Here is a 20,474-nt window from a genome sequence, read left to right as displayed (position 1 = left end):
AACGACGTAGCTACGCGGTTATTTATGTGTGCACGCCAACCGCGCGCCGTTTACGGACGCACACATTTGCATAATGTTATAGTGCACTTGCGTTGCTTAACACGGGTCGTCACGCGCGCAATTCATTATTGGCTGGTAACAGATTGTTCGCATATTTGCAGTTAATGTGTGAAGTCGTAATAAATTTTATTCAGCAGAGACCTCGACTGCATGAAGTTGACAGCGAGATCACGGATTAACTGCATGCAGTCGAAACTAAACTTCAACTTTAAGCGATCGATGTGAACGATAGTCCGAGAGTCAAAAGTAGTCATTGAGAGTCCTACGAGGACATATATACATATATATTTTAGTATATTTATTATTTTTTTTTGCTTTTAATAAATCGTTTAAATTATCAAAGGGTGCAAGACAAGAAGAAAACAAATTTTACAAGTACTTTAGAGTCCTAAAGTAGTTGTAAAATTTGTTTTCATCTTGTATTAATTTGGGATACTACAGTGCATAAAAATCACCTTCTCTATAGCAACATAATTAATAATAATAATAATAAATTTATTTCCTTCACACACAATTTCAACCATAATTGAAAAAAAAATTGAAAAAAATTATAGTGGATCTATCCACGCTTTCGTTTTTGGCTTCGATTACGCTGGCGGCGTATTTTATTTATGTATTTGTTTATCTGACGACTTTGGTGGCCCAGTTGTTAGCACTATGGGTATTGCAGGTGGAGTGGAGTCATTTGCCTGTCAGGTATAAAAAAAAAAAAAAAAAATGAGGTCTGCGTAGTCTGGATAGTGCTCCAGATTAATTTCATTGCTCTGGTACCCATAGTAAAGGGAATTACTTACTTTGAGATCAAGTAATTAGTGTGGTTGTCTGACACATTTTTTATATTATTATTAGTATGTTTTCTTTTCTCTGTATTTTTTTTTATTATAGCATTTTTATGCGAGTTATTATTATTGTATAAAATTATAATTTTGTGTCAAATATTTTTTTTTATTTATAAATAAATTATTACATATATGTACAATCTCGTATTCATTCCTCTTTCGTACCCATATTGCTATAATCGAAGTACCAATGCTGCTATACAAACATCAATGTGTACGTATTTCATTTTAACATAGGTTGTTTCAATATAGCACCAAAACACTGTGACAAAAAACTATAAGTTTTCGAAAACTATGTTTACAACCTGTATGTACTACTAAAATAGTAATCGAATTAACCCCACGCTCCTAGTGAGGTATTGAACAGGCGGGAGTTATCCTACTTGATCTTATTCTACTATTACATACAAACATTTCAAAATACATCTGGCGTCCCAACCGAATTTCATTCGAACGTAAGTTACGAGACTCAAGAAATACGACTCGCAACTCAAAAAATTACGCTCGTCTGGCCTCACCCCAAGTGGTAAACACTGTCGGGTTCTTTCACTTCTACTGTTTTGTCGTATCAACGGATATCATAACGCATAACTGTGACGTAGTACTTAAAAGGATAAGTATAAATTTTCAGTTGTATTTCGCGTGTAATAAAAACCTTCCTTTGTATAAATAATAATAATAATAATAACATACATAATAATAACGCACACACTCAACATAGTCCCGCACTAGGGAAAAAAACCCTGTGTCGTGGGTGCTATGGACACACACATAGACAACCACAAATTACTCCTGAGAGAAATGAATGTAGGCCATACAAATATTTCTCCCGGCCCGGGAATCGAACCTGGGACCTCTGCGTGGCAGTCCGGCAAGGTAACCGTTCAGCCACGGAGGCAGTTATACACAACATATTTTAAAATAATGATTTGTATACGATAATTATTCCATTTTATTTGGTAATTTTATAGTTAACAATGCCCTTCGGGTTAAACAGTTACTTTTTATATTAGTGTTGTTATTTTTAAATTTAATTTAATTGTATTTTTTGTAGTAATTTAATTTTTGATTAATAATAAAGTGACTGTTAAAGAATTGCTAGTTTTTATTTAAATCAAAATAGTGTTATTTTGAAGAATCTACTTCTCTGAGTCACTCAGTAAGTACGTGAATTATCCGTTAGTTTAATTAACATGTCTAAGTTTGACAGTGGTTTTCTATTTAAAACGACCAATTCAAATTGTCAACAAGAGCTTATGGAAATGACGTACAGTTTTTGGAGTACAATTGTCTTTTAATCTTTATCTACACACATATCATAAACCCTCTATGATGTGTTCTATAACCGCACATTACGACCAGCATAAAGATAAACTGTTTTGTTAGAACAAATTTGTTATCTGTGAAAATCTTACGAGGATGAAAAAAGTGAGAATGTTATTATTTCTTCATAATAACATCAAATCCGATTTTATTATTACTTTCAAATTTCGAACGTCTCTGAAAAACAAACAATTTGATTCGACCTCGATTCTAATATCAGTCGAGATGAAGTTTTATTCGAAATGAAATGTCAATAGCAAACAATTTTGACAATTTCACAGGTTACTTGATATCGAACGATATGATAGCCGAAGCCGATTCTAGTTTGTATATGAATTAAATAAAAACGGTTGTGTGACATACGCTTAGAGGATGGAAAAGATAAAGGAATAGTCTAAGGACATGCGTGAGAAAAGTTTTTAATTTGCCGCCATTTCACCTGTCGTAACATGCGGTTCCTGAACACATCATAGAGTGCCTATAACATGTGTATAGATAAAGCAGTGTATAAGCAGTTTTGTGAAACGAGCCGACAGCGAGTTAAATAAACCCACACTCGTATTTTAATGCCTTTTATTACGTAACAGTGACATAAACTAATGTAGACTATGGAAATTCTGTCCTCTCAGTTGTTAATGGACTTTTTTAATTTTAATTTAATTGATATTTAGTTACATAAATGATCAATATGACGATGACAGGGTTCACTAGTTCGTATCATAGATTTATGGTAAGTATATAACACCACATCATTATAGCATACTAAGTCTATGAGTAGCTTAAAACTGTTACAGTGCTTTATATAAATTTGTGATACACTCATCTATCAGTCTATGAATAATAATTATAACTTTTTTATAAAAAAAAACAGATCTCAAAAGTTCGTGGAATATGTAATTCCTATTTCCAAAGTTTTATTAAAATCGGTTACCGGAAAGTGCGCGAAACCGGATTCATCCGGTTTTCCATCCGGAGGTGGAATATTTTCTTCAAATTTAAATGGGACTAATATTGAGGTACTCTTTTCCACAAAAAGAGAATCATCAAAATCGGTTCACAAATGCCGCGCAGAGTTCTGGCGTAACTACATACATAAAAATAAAAATACAGTCGAATTGAGAACCTCCTCCTTTTTTTGAAGTTGGTTAAAAATTGGAAAGTGGCAAATTATAAATTTTTGAAATGATTTAGTCTGAATTGAGCTAAAGTCGCTTTTGACGACTGGCCGGTACGACGTTAATTCGAAAAAATAATCTTAATATTTTTTCTGGTCACATTTGCTATTTTTGAGTTATGTTTATCTCATTATATGCATAGAGTCATCCTTAGAGGTGGAATTTTTCTTTAAATTTAACGCGTAACTTACACACAAAACTACAGTCGAATTGAAAACCTCATCGATGCAATCGCCTATTTATTTATTTATTTATTTATTTATTTATTTATTTCTTGGCACAGCTACAGAATACAAATTAATATAAATATTTATAATATTAGATATGATAATATATAACAGAAAGTAAATTTGCACTCCTATAACAGCTGTGCACAGCTCTATCATATAGTCTACATAGTGGCACACTTTAAGGTAAAAAGAAAATAAAAAGACTAAATAAAATTACATGATTGGCAGCGACTATGTCATGAGTCATCAAACATAAATGCAATCACATATCAATACAATATAACAAAATTATTACAAAATTATCGGCTCCAAAATATACTGTTGTTTACACCACTTTAAGATTGCAAAATTTTCTAAACTATAAATTCCAAGTGTAGCGATGCAATCGCGCACTTGCATGCGAAAGGTAAACGATTAGCGACTGCATCGCTGCTGTATCGCGTTTGCATCGCTGCTAAAAATCGCCGTGTGTAACCGCTCTTAGAGTATGGAAATAGCAACCGGGCCACAAACCATAAAGAAAAAAAAACTTAAAATACGTTAGATTTACTTTTTTCCATCCTCCAAGTAAATTTTTTTTTTATTTATGAAGGCTTTGGCAAAGCCATCAGCCTAAACATGAAGTTTAATTATGTTTCTGCAAATATGGCCGCCACAAAGAGGATAGGCAATTTGAGGCGGCGTGCTTAGATTGACTCGGGATTCCTTAAAACGGGCCGATAAGGGTATTTTAGTTCGAGATTCGTATAATTTCGCGTTTTAATCTTCGATTAAGGCACAATAGCACTATCCTATTCCACTTTAAACTAGATTTCACAAAATAATTAAAAGTCAAAATAAAAACAACACTTTTCCCTCCAAAAGGTCCAGAGCGAATCCTCCAAGAAAAATACATAAACGTATATTGTTTTTATTTCTTTTAGATATAATACATATCTTTTTATTTTTTTTTCCAGGCTGAAGATATACATACTAGTACTTTTTACTAAATATCGACAAGCAACGTCAGTGACATGTAAAAAATTATTTTGGTTTCCATAGTCTAAGATATGGAGATACATTCTGACAATGGCGTCGATCGCCTTAATTTAATTTTTATATTATTTTTACAAAACTGATACAGGCTTAAAAGGTACCGCAAAGAAAACGATACAAATATTTTGAACGCGCATGTGAACGGCGTGAAATTTTTTTGTATTTCTTTCATAATTATTTTTTAATGACTTGTGTTAAAGACATATAGAGGTAAGTTAACTCATCATCGTCCTATCCAAAAGCCAGTATATCTATGTTAAGCCTCCTCGACTCCTAACGGTTCATAGTCAGATCCTTGACCTTATAAGCTACTCAATATGATCTTGTTTATTTGTAATTTATCTACTTGTGATTTAGGTAAATACAGTGGCAAGTATTTAAATGATTATTTTAAATTTGCAAAAGCATCGGGCAAGAAAATGTAAACGGTCATATTTTTTAATGATTGATCCTCTTTCTTTGAAACATAAAATAAATTAAATCAATGGATATTTTAATTTATTTTGAGCTACGCAAAAAATGTTTTATTTGTATAAATTGTACAACTTTGATAGTTTTATGTTGGGCCTCAAACCTAACACAAATGAACATTATAAATAAAATTTAGATACTTATTTTTAAAACTAAGTAAATGTTGATTTTATTTGTATAGGTACTAATACCTTAGAATATGCGTTATTATTCTAAGACTAATACTATGTTAACTATAAAATAATTTGACCTGAAAACATTTTCGGAAACGCAATCGAATTGGCTTTTGTCACTCTCTGGCCGCTTCGGCGGCACGCTCCCTTCGCTCATTCGACTCGTGCTGCTTTTTCATAAACTAACCTAACCTACTGAAAGAAGGGCGCAACCACGCAACCAATATTTATTAGGAGATCAATATCAAAAGATATAGTTAGAAATGTCATCAATTGTTAAAAGAAAATACCAATAATAAAAAAGAGGATCAAATCTTTATATATATCTTTGAATATCAAATATTAATTTAGTATGCTTAAACATAATAATAGTATTACCAGGCATTTTCAACATGTGAGTAATTTCTTAGCTGTGATTTTTGCGCGGCGTCGGCGAAACTTGTAGTATAAGTTGCCAAAATAGATATGTAATATTTTTTGTAACCAAGTATACCTAAATCTTCACCTAGAGCCACCAAAGAAAAAATCCTACGTCGATATTATAGCATATTTTTAATGTTTTTTTAGTCCCGATTTCTAGTTTTGGTGACACTTCCACGCCGTGTCTCAAACTTGTTTTCATGATTGAAAAAAAATTGAACCATATTTTGAATTTTATTGGTAGACCCACATGCTCAGTACGGCTCAATGATTAATTAAACAGTCTAATATAAAGTAATAACGAACCAAGAACAATTGCCCGCGCGAGGAGCCTAATTTTGGTGAACAATTTTAAATGCTCACTAGCAAATACTGTAAGCTTTCGAAAGCTTTCCGATCACTACCTCCCGCCCCCTTCAGAGTCGCGCTAACGCGCAGTTTGTTCGGTTGTAGATCGTGATGCTTTTCCCGCATACTTGGCATCATCGCGATCTAGGGGACCAAAACTGAGCAATTTTTGTGATCATATTATTAAGGATACAAATAAGGTTTCAAACAATGCTGTGTGCATTTCCAAAGTTAATTTTGGCTACCTTTAATATGCTATAGTTAATGTTGCCTTAACTTAGGCTCAACTCACACTGGCGCAGAGTCGAAACTTCGCGATGCGTCATGTTTTTCGCCAATAGCATTCATCTCTATTTTCCCATTATTAAGGTACAAATTTGTGTTATGCAAACATGGAAATGTGATCCGGACGCACCAATGCGAGTGTCGTCGCGAGACGACTCGCTTTGCAGTTGAAAAACAGAACGTGACACGATGCTTTGGCTCTGCGTCAGTGTGAGTTGAGCCTTAAGTGGTGTGTATTTTAAAATAACTTGCTGCAGCTGCGCTTGTTTAATATAAACATTAATAGTGGCACCACTGAAATGTTTCTATAAACGCCTAGTTTAAAGGCACCCTTAAAGAGTGTTTGTAAAAACGCTTTTAATTTAAATGAAGCATAAATAAGTTGTTCGTGGATGTTCCATAATTCATTTTAATATGGAAATATTGTTTTACAAATAATAATAAATAATTAATCGAAGAAACTGTTATTTAATTAAAATAAAACGCCGATTTCATCAGCAACAATTGTCTATTAACTACTTTCTTGTATTAAGTGTGTAAAATCCCCACGCTAGATAGTGGACTGTAAAATTATAAAATAATTCGAAAAAACCGGCTTAACGAAGTGCTACTAATGCTCTACATATTCATATTTTCAAACTATTTAGGTAGGAAGTTAATTTAAATTTCTGACCGTCATGCTTGTATGTCTTTCATGCCTCTTTTAATTTTTTCTTATCCAATCTAACTCCATTCTCATGTATCTGCGCATATTTAGGAAATCAATATGGGGGAGAAATGTACATTCGGCACTAGGATGCCCATCGACATCCACATGCTCAATGAGATCATCTACAGAGAAGTGAAGCATTTCAGAAACTACAAAATCTATCGGCCCAACTTCGGAGGTAAGTTATACGTTGCCAAGACGTGAGTTTTAACATCGTATAAAAACTTTATACAAACTTAGCAGAGCGGCTTGTATGTGTATATATATATTACTTGTATGTATATTACTCGCCACGCGATATGTAATAAATCAATTGTTAAAAATAAGTTTTCTAAAATTTCTGCAACTTGGTGAGAGTTTCGATGTAAATTATTAACTTTTGAAATCTACAAATACTTCCAGCAATTCCGTTGACGGGTAAATTCTATGCTGCCCACGACCAGTATCAAGAAGCATGTAAAGAAGAAGAAAACAAAATCGACAACTACCACAACAATGTGTCACAGATGCGATCTTTAGGACCGCGTACCAAATATCCCGCGCCCGTTACAGAGTCTCACGTGTAAGTGGTTGCTTCTGGTTATCGAATATACAATATGTTGATTTGCATTCTCGCCATATTTACATAGGTCATTCTGTGTCCGAAACTGAACCCAAATCACTGAAAAAATAAATCGAAAAAAATTTTCGTAAATTTTTTATTTAACTGCGGTAAACAAATTTGATCCAAAGGTCATTGACTTGCACAGCTCTTGCCATAGGTACCGGCAAACATTTTAAACAATGACCTTAAATGCGCCGGAACGCATTTTAGATCTGTTTGGTGGTGGGGTGCGGGGGAGTGTCGTATCGACCTTAGATTAGGCGACCTTGCTTCCCGTACTGTGTCTACGTCACGCTTACATCCCGCATACATTCTATTCTAGTCTGTCACGAAATTCCACGTGGTTTGGCATGTAAACAAGAGTTAGTAGTGCAAAACAGAACCGCTACCAGGTTCACCAGAACCTGCATAATCCATCAAGTACAAGTGCGTGTCTAGTCTATTGGCATGATGTGAAACGTTTAGTTTACGCGGAGGATACGAATGTCGAAGTTTCTGCTTTCAAAGTTTGGAGTCTTATGTTGAAACGAAACTCACGTGCGAATCTATGCATCTCTCCGTACCGGAGCCACCACCAGCTGTGGAGACAGGTACTTCTAAGCAATACTTTCATGTAACCTAAAGTTTGTAAGTGCCAAATCTAAGTTACAAAAAAACTTTTTCAGTCAACTTTTCTAATTAATGTAAATAAATAGTAAATTATAACAATACATAGTACATAATCATAATTAAAAAATAGGTAAATAAGCGATCGAGAAAGATTACGCATCGCTCGGTGAAGCGGGTGGAGAGGTCACTGCCCTTGCGTGGTGCATACGACTTGAGACAATTTTGAAAAACTTTACTAAATACAATTAGCCAGAATATTGAACAAAATAGTTTTTCAAATATTTTTAGATGATTTAGCATTATTTCTATAATGCTAAATTAATTTCTTAAATATGACGAGAATGCAAATCAACACACTGTATAACCAGAAATAAAGACGAAATAAGTGCCATCCATACCTGACAACTCATCAGGCAAGGGAGCCATAGATCACTTTTAAATATCAACTCTCGTTTACGCCGAAATCATAAATTAGAAAGCTGAAATAGTACAGCGCCAACAACTGATCTGTGTGTACGTCTCCGTATATTCCAAAAATATTCTGCAGTGTGAGAAAAACAACAAAACATCTAATTACAAAACAAACGGAATCACATTTAATCGGTAATTAAATATTAAATATGTAATTTGCAATTTTCGTCCATTATAGCAAAGCTCAAGTCAAACTGGTCATTTTGAAAACAATTGACGACACCCGTCAATGTTTCGAATTCGGGCTGTCCGCTCCCATTGGACATTGGCAGTTGTCACAGTAATGATTTGGCAGAATAGTTTTCAAACAAATTAAATGACATTTCGTCTCTGTTTCTGGTTATATACTCCATGCTTCTGGCCTAGACTGTCTTTATTTTGTGATGCGTTATTTTTAGTGGTCGGATATTTCGATGCATTCACACCTAAAGTTTAGTTTTTCCCATAAACTGCTGTCGAAATGTGGAAGAGGCTTCTTGAATATAATTATAGCTATATTTATAATAAAAAAACGGACCTCAAGTGTGTGGAATTACATCTGTTTGCCGAATTTTATTGCAATTGGTTAACGGAAAGTGGGTGGAATCCAATAAACCGGATTCATCCCCTAACTTGCCATCCTTAGAGGCGAAATCGGTTCACTAATGTCAGAATAATCGCGTAACATAAACATAAAAAAATACTATCGAATTCAGAACCTTCTCTTTTTTTTAACTGCCTCTGTGGCCGAACGATTGCCATGCCGGTTTGCCACGCAGAGGTCCCGGGTTCGATTCCCAGGCACGGGCAATTATTTGCAAGGCCTACATATCTTTCTCTCGTGAGTTTTGGTGTAATTTGTGGTTGTCTATTTGTGTATACATGACACCCGCAATACTAGGTTTCTCTTTTCGATGTGAAACAAAATTCCTATTATACTTAAAAGTTTCGTCAATCCCGGTATCGCTCGATTTTTTCGATAGAAAAATGCATTCACCGTAGATTAGGATGGCCAGGACACTCGTATCGAGAAGTTTTCGCTTAAGTGTGATTGGAAGGCTTCCCTTTATAATCTCTTTCATGGGCCATTAGCGCTTCCTGGCGTTTTCGAGGTTACAGAGGCTTATATTTAAAGTAGCAGTAGAGCTCATTGTAAAAGAGTTAGTCCAAGGTAATATTGCCCTTACAAGCAGTAATATGAGATGGACAGTGGACAGTGTCGCTAACCACCAGGCGTGCCACTTGTTCGTCCCGTCACTGAGTATCATAAGAAATAAAATACAAGACATTGTGACTCGTATCGAGTTCTTAGGTTTTCGCCATTGTTACACATGGGAAATGAAACTATTTTTCCGGATTATATGCGTAATTAGACACGGTTATCAACCGTGACCATGGGACCTATAAAGGGCCCGAAACGTCGGTTTGTTTGAAAAAGCAAATATACGCAATTTAAATCCGGAAAAATAATTTCATTTCCTACATTGTGACTCGTTCATAAAAACTGCTTTACTAAGATCAACTGTACATAATAAACGTATGGAGCAACTGATATTTAAGTGTCTATTAAAGAAAAAACCCACAGTGCCTTGCGTTTTCTCGACATTAGAAGCGCTACAGCCTCAGATAAGTTCTCGGAGGCTAGGATTGGTGGTTTCAGGCAGTCGTTCACAGGAGAGTGGCATCCCTGTTGGTCAGAATGAGGAGCAACTCCAACAGTCTTCTAAAAGTGGTAGCAAAGAGGATGGACAGCCCAATCCTTAAGTATTGGATGTCCATCCTTGTTCATGAAAATGAACACTTTGCATTCTGATAACATAGTTGTAAGCAACTACTAACACTATGTGGACATGTAAGCGCCCAGTTATACGACGCGAAAGTTGCCGCGCGGCGACCGCCCAGTTATCATGTTTTGACGTACATTAATGACGAATCTGAATTCTATTTACTAGGCAATAATATTCAAATTCCTCTGAATAATACAACCGCGCGGTTGTCGGGTGGCCGCCGCGTAGACCAAATTCAAGCCAGTATCGCCCGCGCGCCCAGGACGCTCAAAGTTAAAACGTAAAAGCGAAATAAATAGAGCGTATTTTGCCTTGACAGTTAGATTCACACGTGTGGAATAAATGCGCCCTTACTGTACTCTCTGAAATATTTTTTTATCATTTTCATTTCATTGTCATTTACACAGATACGGGTGGTACAACCAGCCGCTAGTCCCAATGGAGAAAGGCGACAGACGGTTTAACCATCATCGGCAGGAGAGTATCCACACCAAGATTGAAGTCATTATCCTCATGTCGAACCCTAAAAGCAGAAAACAATAAAAGATACTTTTTGGTACAAATTGACTTAATTTGGTGACGATATACATATACTTTTATTAGTTTTATTACTTGGTGCACACTTCTACCACTCTGGCGTATCATGACCGCATCTTTAAATTGAAATAATACACTATCACATCGTCGCTATTTAGAGCCGATTAACATAACAAGCGTTAGACGCGCTATTTATTGTTAAACCGTGTTGAAACCGCACCTAACGTTTGTCATCTAATACCGGGTTCCCGAGTCTTTCACTTGCTTGCGTGACTCGCTACGCACATACGCAAAGATCTGTCGCGTACACAGGCAGGCAGCATTGTTCACGAGTCACTCGCTTGCGCCGGGCGCTTGCTTTGCGTTGGATTTCTTTGCCTTGCGTGCATTTGATATCTAGGAAGCTTGATATTTCCACGCAAGCAACGGGGAACGTTTGCGGAGGACAGCACTTCTGGCCAATTACAGAGCAATAGCGTCCACGCGTCCAATACAACTCTCCACAACGCAAAGTGGAAGACTCGTGAACACCTTTGAGCGGATGGAAGATTTCTACGCCATGTACCCATCCAACGCAAGCAATCGAAAAACGCGAGTGAAAGACTTTGTGAACCCGGCATTATCTGGGCCTTGCTTAAGTAAGTGTGAATGCATCGTTAATTTGTTTATGTAATAACAATACAGCGTAAGCAAAAAGGTTTTATTGCGTTAACAGGTAATCAGGTAAACAAATTAATATTAACATTAAGAAATTTAGTCTGTTCATCGTAATCCGACAATCTAGGTATCAAAAATCTGAAGGATTCAGCAATAATGTGAACATTACTACAAAAACGTGACATTGCCACTGCTATGGACAGGTGTGGACTTAACACCAGGCGCACGACATTTGTACTGTCTCTAGGTACCATACAAAAAAAAGCTGTATTCGTCGGGGATAGTGCAATTACGCGTAACTAGCATTGCATTATGAGTTTCCATTTCGATAATTTAATAATAATAATATTATTATTATTATTATTATTAAATTTTTATTAAATTTTATTAAATTTTTTTGGAATAAAGGCTTATGTCTTTATTCCAAAAAAATATTTCAAAAACAAAATTCTATTTATGCAAAACATGCAAAATTAAAATTAAATGAAAGTGGATTAAATTAAAATTAAATTAGAATTATAGTTTCAAATTTAAATATGCGATTTAAAATTTACTGGAAAGCCCATCTCTGGGCGTAGGCCTCCATTTACCAATGCTACATACACGGATTAGCAATATCCACGACGATTAGTGGTATTTTACATAATCTTAAATCTAAACATTTCTAGATACGTTATCATCAATTTGTAGAATTTTGGTTAAAATATGCTTTTGATTTGAAATTCCCTTTGTCTTTCAAAATTTTAAAATTTCAAAGAGAAACACAAAAATTTGCCACTGAAACTTTTCGTTGTCCTGGCAACAAAAAGTTTGGCAGGTTTTTATGTTACAAACAATTAAAAAGTGATATTAATAACCCAGAAACAATTTCAGTACAGAGTACAAAAAAATCGACCTCATAAGTCATTCATCCCCTAGTTTGTCACCCTTAGAACTGGAATATTTTTTCAAATTTAAATTGAAACACTACTGAGGTACTCTTTCCAACAAAAAAGGAATCATCAAAATTGGTTCACAAATGGGCCGGAATTATCGCGTAACATACATACAAAAAAACCGTCGAATTGAGAACCTCCTCCTTTTTTTGAAGTCGGTTATAAAGAAGAAAGCTATAATTTGTGGAGACCCCTCATAAAATATTACTATTGTTTATTTTATAGTAAACTAACTAATAATATTACTTTATAAGTTAGTGTTTATTATTTTTAAATTTTAATTTTATAATGTTATTGCCATTTAATAGAGATCAGTATTGTTAGTATTTTCTGTATTAGTAGTGCTTTAATTTTTTTTAACAAATATATTTTGAAGAAGTTATGTCATTTTATTTTGCCGCTTTTTATTGGGCCGATGACTTATTTGGATGGATGTGAATAGATTGACAGCACGAATTTATGCAGCGAATATGGATGCGTGGTAAAGTGTTGTGCACTTTAGTGCATGTCTGTACGTCCTTGATGTCTAAGTGATCGTCGACAAACTGTACAGGAATGAACGTAATAAGGTATGGCAAGAACATCGAGTATATAACCAGAAATAGAGACGAAATAAGAGCCATCCATCCCTGGCAACTCATCGGGACAAATGGACCTTATGTCACTTTTAAATATGAATTCTCGTCTGCACCGAAATCACAAATTAGAAAGCTGAAATAGTACAGCGCCAACAACCGACCTATGTGTACGTCTCCGTATATTCCAAAAATATTCTGCATTGATTGTAATAAAGATAATATCTCTAACTATGGGGGGCTGTTCCATTCGTTGGTGTGGGAAAATCAGCAAAACATCTAATTACAAAACAAACGGAATCACATTTCATCGATAATTACATAAGTGTAATTTTTTAATTTTCTGAAGTTAAACTGGTCGATTTGAAGTGAAACAATTGACGAGACACCCGTCAATTGTTTCCAATTCAGCCTGGTCAATCGGAGCGCAGTTGTCATCGTAATTATATGGCAGAATAGTTCTCAAACAAATTAGATGACATTTCGTTTCTATTTCTGGTTATATACTCGATGGACAAAAATAACCCTAGCGCCCATAGGTGTGTGCTTATCACCCTAAGTAACAGACGCTAGACTTACCATACAAGTATGCTGAACAAATAATAAGTAAGTACAGTAAGTAAGTCTTGCTGAGTAGTGCTGCTGAAGCACTTTCTTTCATTCGCCTGCTGAATGGATTGTTCAAAGGTTGCTTGAACACACACTATTACAAAAACAAATATATAAATAAGTACAGAATATCTGCGCCGTGAGACCTAAGGGAACAGACGGTCGGTGGGAGGAAACAAGGGTGTACAAGGATGGATTACCCCACTGCTGGTCTCTCAGACACACAAGACCGATCTTCTGATGGCTAAAGGTGTCTTGGCCATTGTGAGATGCTAGCAGGAGATAAATCAAACTCCAGACGTTGAAATACTAATTTTAATAATACCTAAATTAATTGCTGTATATACAAATTTACATTTACACACATGGTTTTCGGTCGTTCATTTTGCTGAGTAGTGCTGCTGAAGCACTTTCTTGCAGTCTATTTTTGGCTCATTCGCCTGCTGAGTGAATTGTTCAAAGGTTGCTTGAACACACACCATTACAAAAAATACCTCTAAAATCTAAGTGTCTCGTCGGTGTAAAGTGCCGTTGAAGCATTATCTTGCAGCCTGGTTTTCGGTCGTTGGTCTTGCTGAGTAGTGCTTCTGAAGCACTTTCTTGCAGTCTATTTTTGGTCGTTCGCCTGCTGAGTGGAATGTTCAAAGGTTGTTTGAACATAAGAGTTAGAAACATAATGGTATTACTTTCAAGTAAAGCATTTATTTGGATCTACACTGAAATAATAACAAAAAAATTAAAACGTGTTTGCTACACATATAAACATGTTTGTTTTCTGAGATACAAAAATCTATGGATGTAAACAACGAAAACAGATTTTTTTTTCTAAAAAAAAAGGTTAAGGCGGTCACGCCTTGATTTGACCCAAACAAACCACCTACCCCTCTTTCTCGGTTCCGGAGATTACCTTTAGTTCCTGTGCACGCTTAACCACCGCGTTCTTTTTTTTTTTTATACCATATCAAATGACGGGACGAACAAGTCACGCGGTAAGCTACACACCTGTCTATAACAGTTGCAGTGCCACTCATTGCTTTAAACCGCAAAGATCTCAGGTGCACTCCCACTGCGCCCGTCACTCTGAAATATAAAGTTGACAAGTACGAGTATATGGGACTTGTAATTTTACCCCTTGTTCGATACAGGCTATGCTCCACATATTAAATCATTGGCAATAACCTACTTATTTTATCTAAATTACGCGTGGTATGTAATTCCTTGTGTCTGATTTACTTTAACATGGTAATTAGTGTGTTTTTTAAATACACACGACGGCATTTTTACTTGAAATTTGAATAAAATGACGCAATCTACAAATGTCAAATTCGTCGACTTTGCTTGACGCAGATTGATCGTAAGGTCGGTCATTTGACTGAGATTCGAGTTTTCACTACGTGGATGCTAGTAACACATCTGCCTTTTTTTTGTATATAAGATCATTGGGTACAGGACAAATTCAGGATTCGACAAATTCGTGACATTCGCTATTCGATTTATTCGTGGATTGGGCAGAGTCCTGGAGTCGCCGGATTAGCAGCATGCTTACCCTTCAAAACCGGAACGCAGTAACGCTCACACAGATACTGCCACAGTGGGTTAGTGTTGAAAAACCATCAAGTACATGACCAAACTCGATGAGAAAAACTATCCTAACTTTTCTATATTGTCGCGGGTCTCAATTTCCAAAGGACAAGTGCTTTAGCTACTTATTTTAGGATCAGAGCAATGAATGTGACTTGTCTAATATTCACCTTACATTTATTTATTATTATTATTGTTTCCTTCGTTCTCAGCCTGTTGGCTGATTTGAACCACACTTACGGACCGAAATCAAATGCAGTATTTATTATTATTACTTTTTTAGATATCCATTTTAGACTCTCGCCTCGCCTTATTATTATATAAGTATTACAAAACTCTGTTTTTTTTACAACAAAGTGACAAATAATGACAGTGACATGAAATTTTATTGACATAAACTTTTCAAATGATGCCGCGGCGGCGGCGGTTGGTTTTCTAATATTTTATTTATTTTTATATTTTAAATTCTTGTGTTAACGGTTAAAAAGGTAAGTTATATAGTTGTGCTTTAGTAAATACATATGCTTTAGGCGAAAATAAGCTTATATCTAATTTACCTTTACGTATTTACGTAATAATTAAGCTGCTAGGCCGTTGATTGCAAAAAGAAAACTCGGTATCGTGAAGATAATAACGATTTAATAAGAGAAAAATAAGCCGTCGTAACCTAATTGTTTGACCTACCGCCTCTCATGCAGAGGCCGCGGGTCGGATTCGAACCGGCTTGCACTTCGTGAGCTTTTCGGTGAAGGAAGACATCGTGATGAAACTTTTTTTCGTGAAATTACAGGCGCATGGGACTTTCCAACTTATGTCTCAGGGGAATGGGCGCAGAGGCAGTGCACCTCAGACCTTTACGATTTAAAGTTCTGACTGGCACTGCAACTGTTATGGACATGCGTGTCGTTTACCATCAGGCGCACGACTTGTTCATCTTATCTTATCCATCACTTCGTATCATAAAAAAAACCTTGAAAGGTTGTCGCGCACTGCCGGCACCGCTTAAGCACCATGGAAGCTGCAAGCATGCTATAGATTGTAATGTCGACTCCGCATACGCCACACATCTTGCTTAGCGAGTTTAAAGTTCAAAATTCAAAAGGAAAAAGAAATAGTGGAAATAAATCCGGTTTTTGTTATATTTTTGACTTCCTATTTTCTGGTTAAATTCCAATTGTTCTTTGTTTATGTCAATGTGTGGCTACATCCATCGAGTATATAACCAGAAATAGAGACGAAATGTCATTTAATTTGTTTCAAAACTATTCTGCCAAATCATTACGTTGCAAATGCGCTCCGAATTCGAAACAATTAACGGGCGTCGTCAATTGTTTCACTTCAAATCGACCATTATAACTTGAGCTTTGCTATAATGGATGAAAATTGAAAAATTATATATTTAATATTTAATTACCGATGAAATGTGATTCCGTTTGTTTTGTAATTAGATGTTTTGCTGTTTTTCCCACACCACCGAATGGTACAGCCCCCCCATTGTTAGAGATATTTATCTTTATTACAATAAATACAGAATATTTTTGGAATATACGGAGACGTACACACAGGTCAGTTGTTGGCGCTGTACTATTTCAGCTTTCTAATTTGTGATTTCAGCGCAAACGAGAGCTGATTAAAAGTGATATCAGTGCCATTTGACTGATGAGTTGCCAGGTATGGATGGCCAATAATTCGTATCTATTTCTGGTTATATACGCGATGTTATTAAGTAATCTGTGGTGAAGGTACAGAGTGAAGAAAAAACTTTCATAGATTTATAACAGATGGCGCTGCGGTAAAAACTCGTTAAAACCAAAAACAGAAATTAATAAAAAAAAAATTGTTTGTGTTCGATCGATTCTCTCATAAGAATAATTCTCTCGTGGTTCCCTTCCATTTTTCTAACCTAGCTCATATATTTAGGCAATCAAGATGGGAGACAAATGTACATTCGGCGCCAGGAAACCCATCGACATCAACATGGTCAATGCGATTATCCACAGGGAAGTGAAGCATTTCAGAAACTACAACATTTATCGGCCTAAATTCGGTTGTAAGTATATGCTTTAGTCTTTGGCTTAGAAGTACTGTTTATAATCAGATGTAAAATCTATAAATATAACCAGTGGTCCCGGTGACCAGCAAGTTCTACGCGGCTCACGACCAGTTCTTGGACGCGTCAGAAGAGGAATCGCAGAAAGTAGAAAATTATCATCACAACGTAATGCAAGCGCGGGTATTGGGGCCACACAGCAAATATCCCGCGCCAGTTACCGAGAATCTTGTGTGAGTGACAATTGTTGTTTATTCCCACTAGTTCTGTTAACAGTCTGTTGACAGAACTACTGTGATTTTTTCCACTAGTTCTGTTCTGTTAACAGAACTAGTAACAGTAAGGCTCCTCGTGAAAGAGTTCGTCCAGGGAAGCACTGCCCCAATACCTGTTTCTGCCGCCTATAGGTCGATAAGCAGCTGCCTGCCTTTGAATAAAAAGAAATAAATTCATATGACATTTCATGATTACGGACATTCTCACGATTAGTGTTCTCAGCCTAATTACCTTAGCCATTTCGGTGTCCTCAGCCTAATTACCGTAGCCATTGTTTTTTCTCTCTTAATATACCCAATAACATTGAAATATGAACAACATTAAGCTTAACTATCAATATGTCTAAATGACATTAGAATAGGCAAAGTAATTTTCGAGTTATTAAGAAAGAAATATTTTGTGGAAACGGTAAAAACCAACAATTTAGACACAGCTGGTTTATTATTTATATATTTTGCTACATTTGGTTTACTGTAATGTTATAAATGCCATTCAAGGTTTTTGAAATAAATTTAATGTAGGGTTTCTAATATTTGGTTAATGGTAATGATTAAAAATTACTCCAATCTTTTCTTACAATTTAATCACAGCTGTTACAAGAACAGTGTAATAATTTACATTTTGATTATTTCTGCCGACAAAAAACCTTAAAAGTTAAAAAATAAATATTTGTAATCGGTGTCATTTATTAGAAAAAGTGAAGAAAATTAAAATCAAAGTTATTTATATATTGTTAGTTGTTGTTTATAGTTTTTGTTTTCATGTTTTCTTAAAAATGTTTGAACTTTGTAATTACCGTATCCGTGGCTGCGGTAATTAGATCTACCGTTTCCATAACATATTTGTGTCTTAATAACTCGAAAACTAGTTTGTCTATTCCAATGTATTTAGACATATTGATAGTTTAGCTTAAAGTTATTCATATTTCAATGTTATTAGAAAAAGCGAGAAAAAACAATGGCTACGGTAATTAGGTCGAGAAAAACGGGTCTACAAATTATATTTTAAGTTTTAATTGCCCGATAATTGCACTTGAAGAGTAAAAAAGGTATTTTGTCCAAAAACGGAGTTACCCACAAGGTTTTCAAATTTAACCGACACGTTATTACTCTGTTATTATGCATTCAAGGAATGGTATACTTTATTTATTGAAGGGTATGTTATATATTACCTGTATTACTTTTTGTAACGTCCGCCCGGCCCAGCTCGACGCCGTCTATGCCACTTCTGCATCTTCCTTTTTGTTTTTTTTTTAAATGTAACCTTAATTAGAAAAAGATAAACTTTATGTTGCATCGCAACATCGCGTCTCCTCGCTGCAGCAATTTGAAACGACATTAAGTGTGCTAGGAGCAGTAACAATTGTGATTTAAAGCTCTGAGTGGTACTGCAGCTGTTATACCAGGCGCACGACTTCTTCATACCAATACTTGATATCATAAAAAAAATTTCTTTTTTTACTTTCTCAATTAATGCGTAAAATAGTTTTAGTAGGACGTATTGTTGTGTAATGAATGTTAAAAAAATCTCTTAATACAGATACGGGTGGTACCACGAGCCATTAATGCCAACGGACAAAGCGGATCGACGATTTAACCACCATATTCAAGAAAACATCAACACCAAGATCCAATTCATCATCCTCATGGCCAACCCGAAGATTAAGAAAGAATAGAAGACACTGTAAGAGCTATTTCGGTACTAATACACTCTTATAATAGGAAGATCTTTTTATACTGTGTGCACACTTGTGTCATTGGCCGTAATGTGATATGTACTGTAAAAGCTGCAGCACAATGGGCTACGGATAATGACAACTAGTGGTAGTGTTGTAAAAAAACTCGAGTATGGGAGTCTACATTTGCTAAAATGTGTGCGAGTGCTAACTCGACTCCAATTCACAAGACCCGACTCATGAAGACATAGACTCCACCACTCGATGTATTACGATACTATCGAGTTTCCGAACGGACTCGAGTTCGACATTAGTGCTCGAGACGCCCTTGAGTTCGAGTCCGTTTATGTAACGAGTCGAACTCGAGTCTGGTAAGTACCTACTGAGCGGTGTTGTGGTGAGGCGTGTTAAACTGTAGTACAATTACTGCGGTATAATTAAGTATTAATTAGGTCCTTGTTTTTAAAGTCACCATATTGGGTTTTTGTATTTTATTTAATTCGTGTGCAATAGTAGCTGTTCAGTAAAATTGAACCCTGCTTGTCGTACTTACAACTTTGTAGAGTAGAAGTCGCTTCGAGTCGAGTTTTGTTCACAACTTGAGTTGGGTTTACGACTCGAGTTCTTTTTGGATTCGATCCGTCCGTGCTCCGATGACTCGCATTCGACTCAACTCGAAATGACTCGCATTCGACTCAACTCGAACTCGTGGATTTTTTAGACCACCGAGGCTTGAGTCTAGTTTATAAATGAAGACTCTCGGACTCGAGTTTTTACAACACTATCTAGTGGACGTCTCTGGTGGTCAAACTGGGTGCCTACCACAACTTCTTAAAACAATATTACTTTAACCTTACATTGAGTTTTCGTGGCATAACATAAAAAATCATAGAAAACATGTGTTAATGCAATGTAACATAAATTATGTCATTTTCCCGTACATTGCTAAATTCGTCGGCGTTAGTCTGGCTGCGCTTGTATATGTGTGTGTTAATGTGTGTGTTTGTGTGTGTTTGTGTGTGTGTGTGTGTGTGTGTGTGTGTGTGTGTGTGTGTGTGTGT

At 35.8% G+C, this 20,474-nt stretch overlaps 2 protein-coding genes across 5 annotated transcripts in view; both read left to right on the top strand.

The window, feature by feature from the left end:
• The first annotated feature begins 4,732 nt into the window (after positions 1-4,732).
• On the top strand, positions 4,733-11,913 carry LOC113230892 (protein FAM183A-like). Its single transcript, XM_026465001.1, has 4 exons — positions 4,733-4,872; positions 7,117-7,246; positions 7,471-7,630; positions 10,926-11,913. Exons 2-4 carry the CDS (start codon positions 7,126-7,128, stop codon positions 11,059-11,061), a joined length of 417 nt encoding a protein of 138 aa, XP_026320786.1. The 5' UTR covers positions 4,733-4,872; positions 7,117-7,125; the 3' UTR covers positions 11,062-11,913.
• Positions 10,941-20,474, top strand: part of LOC113230868 (protein FAM183A-like) — a 13,519-nt gene continuing 3,985 nt past the window's right edge. The window contains exons 1-4 of one of the 4 annotated variants that reach the window (XM_026464987.1): positions 10,941-11,074; positions 17,333-17,462; positions 17,536-17,695; positions 19,278-19,436. In XM_026464987.1, coding sequence (XP_026320772.1) covers positions 17,342-17,462; positions 17,536-17,695; positions 19,278-19,413 — 417 coding nt within the window. In that variant the 5' untranslated portion in view covers positions 10,941-11,074; positions 17,333-17,341 and the 3' untranslated portion in view covers positions 19,414-19,436. Of the gene's footprint in view, positions 11,075-15,820; positions 15,901-17,057; positions 17,084-17,332; positions 17,463-17,535; positions 17,696-19,277; positions 19,437-20,474 lie in introns of those variants that run through there. The other 3 variants (XM_026464995.1, XM_026464980.1, XM_026464974.1) reach the window with 3 other exon arrangements.

The sequence above is a fragment of the Hyposmocoma kahamanoa genome, unplaced genomic scaffold, assembly GCF_003589595.1.
Source record: "Hyposmocoma kahamanoa isolate Upper Pololo Valley unplaced genomic scaffold, ASM358959v1 101, whole genome shotgun sequence".
Classification (NCBI taxonomy): Eukaryota; Metazoa; Arthropoda; class Insecta; order Lepidoptera; family Cosmopterigidae; genus Hyposmocoma; species Hyposmocoma kahamanoa.
The sequence above is the reverse complement of the archived record's forward strand: the minus strand, read 5'-3'. Positions and strand labels throughout refer to the sequence as shown.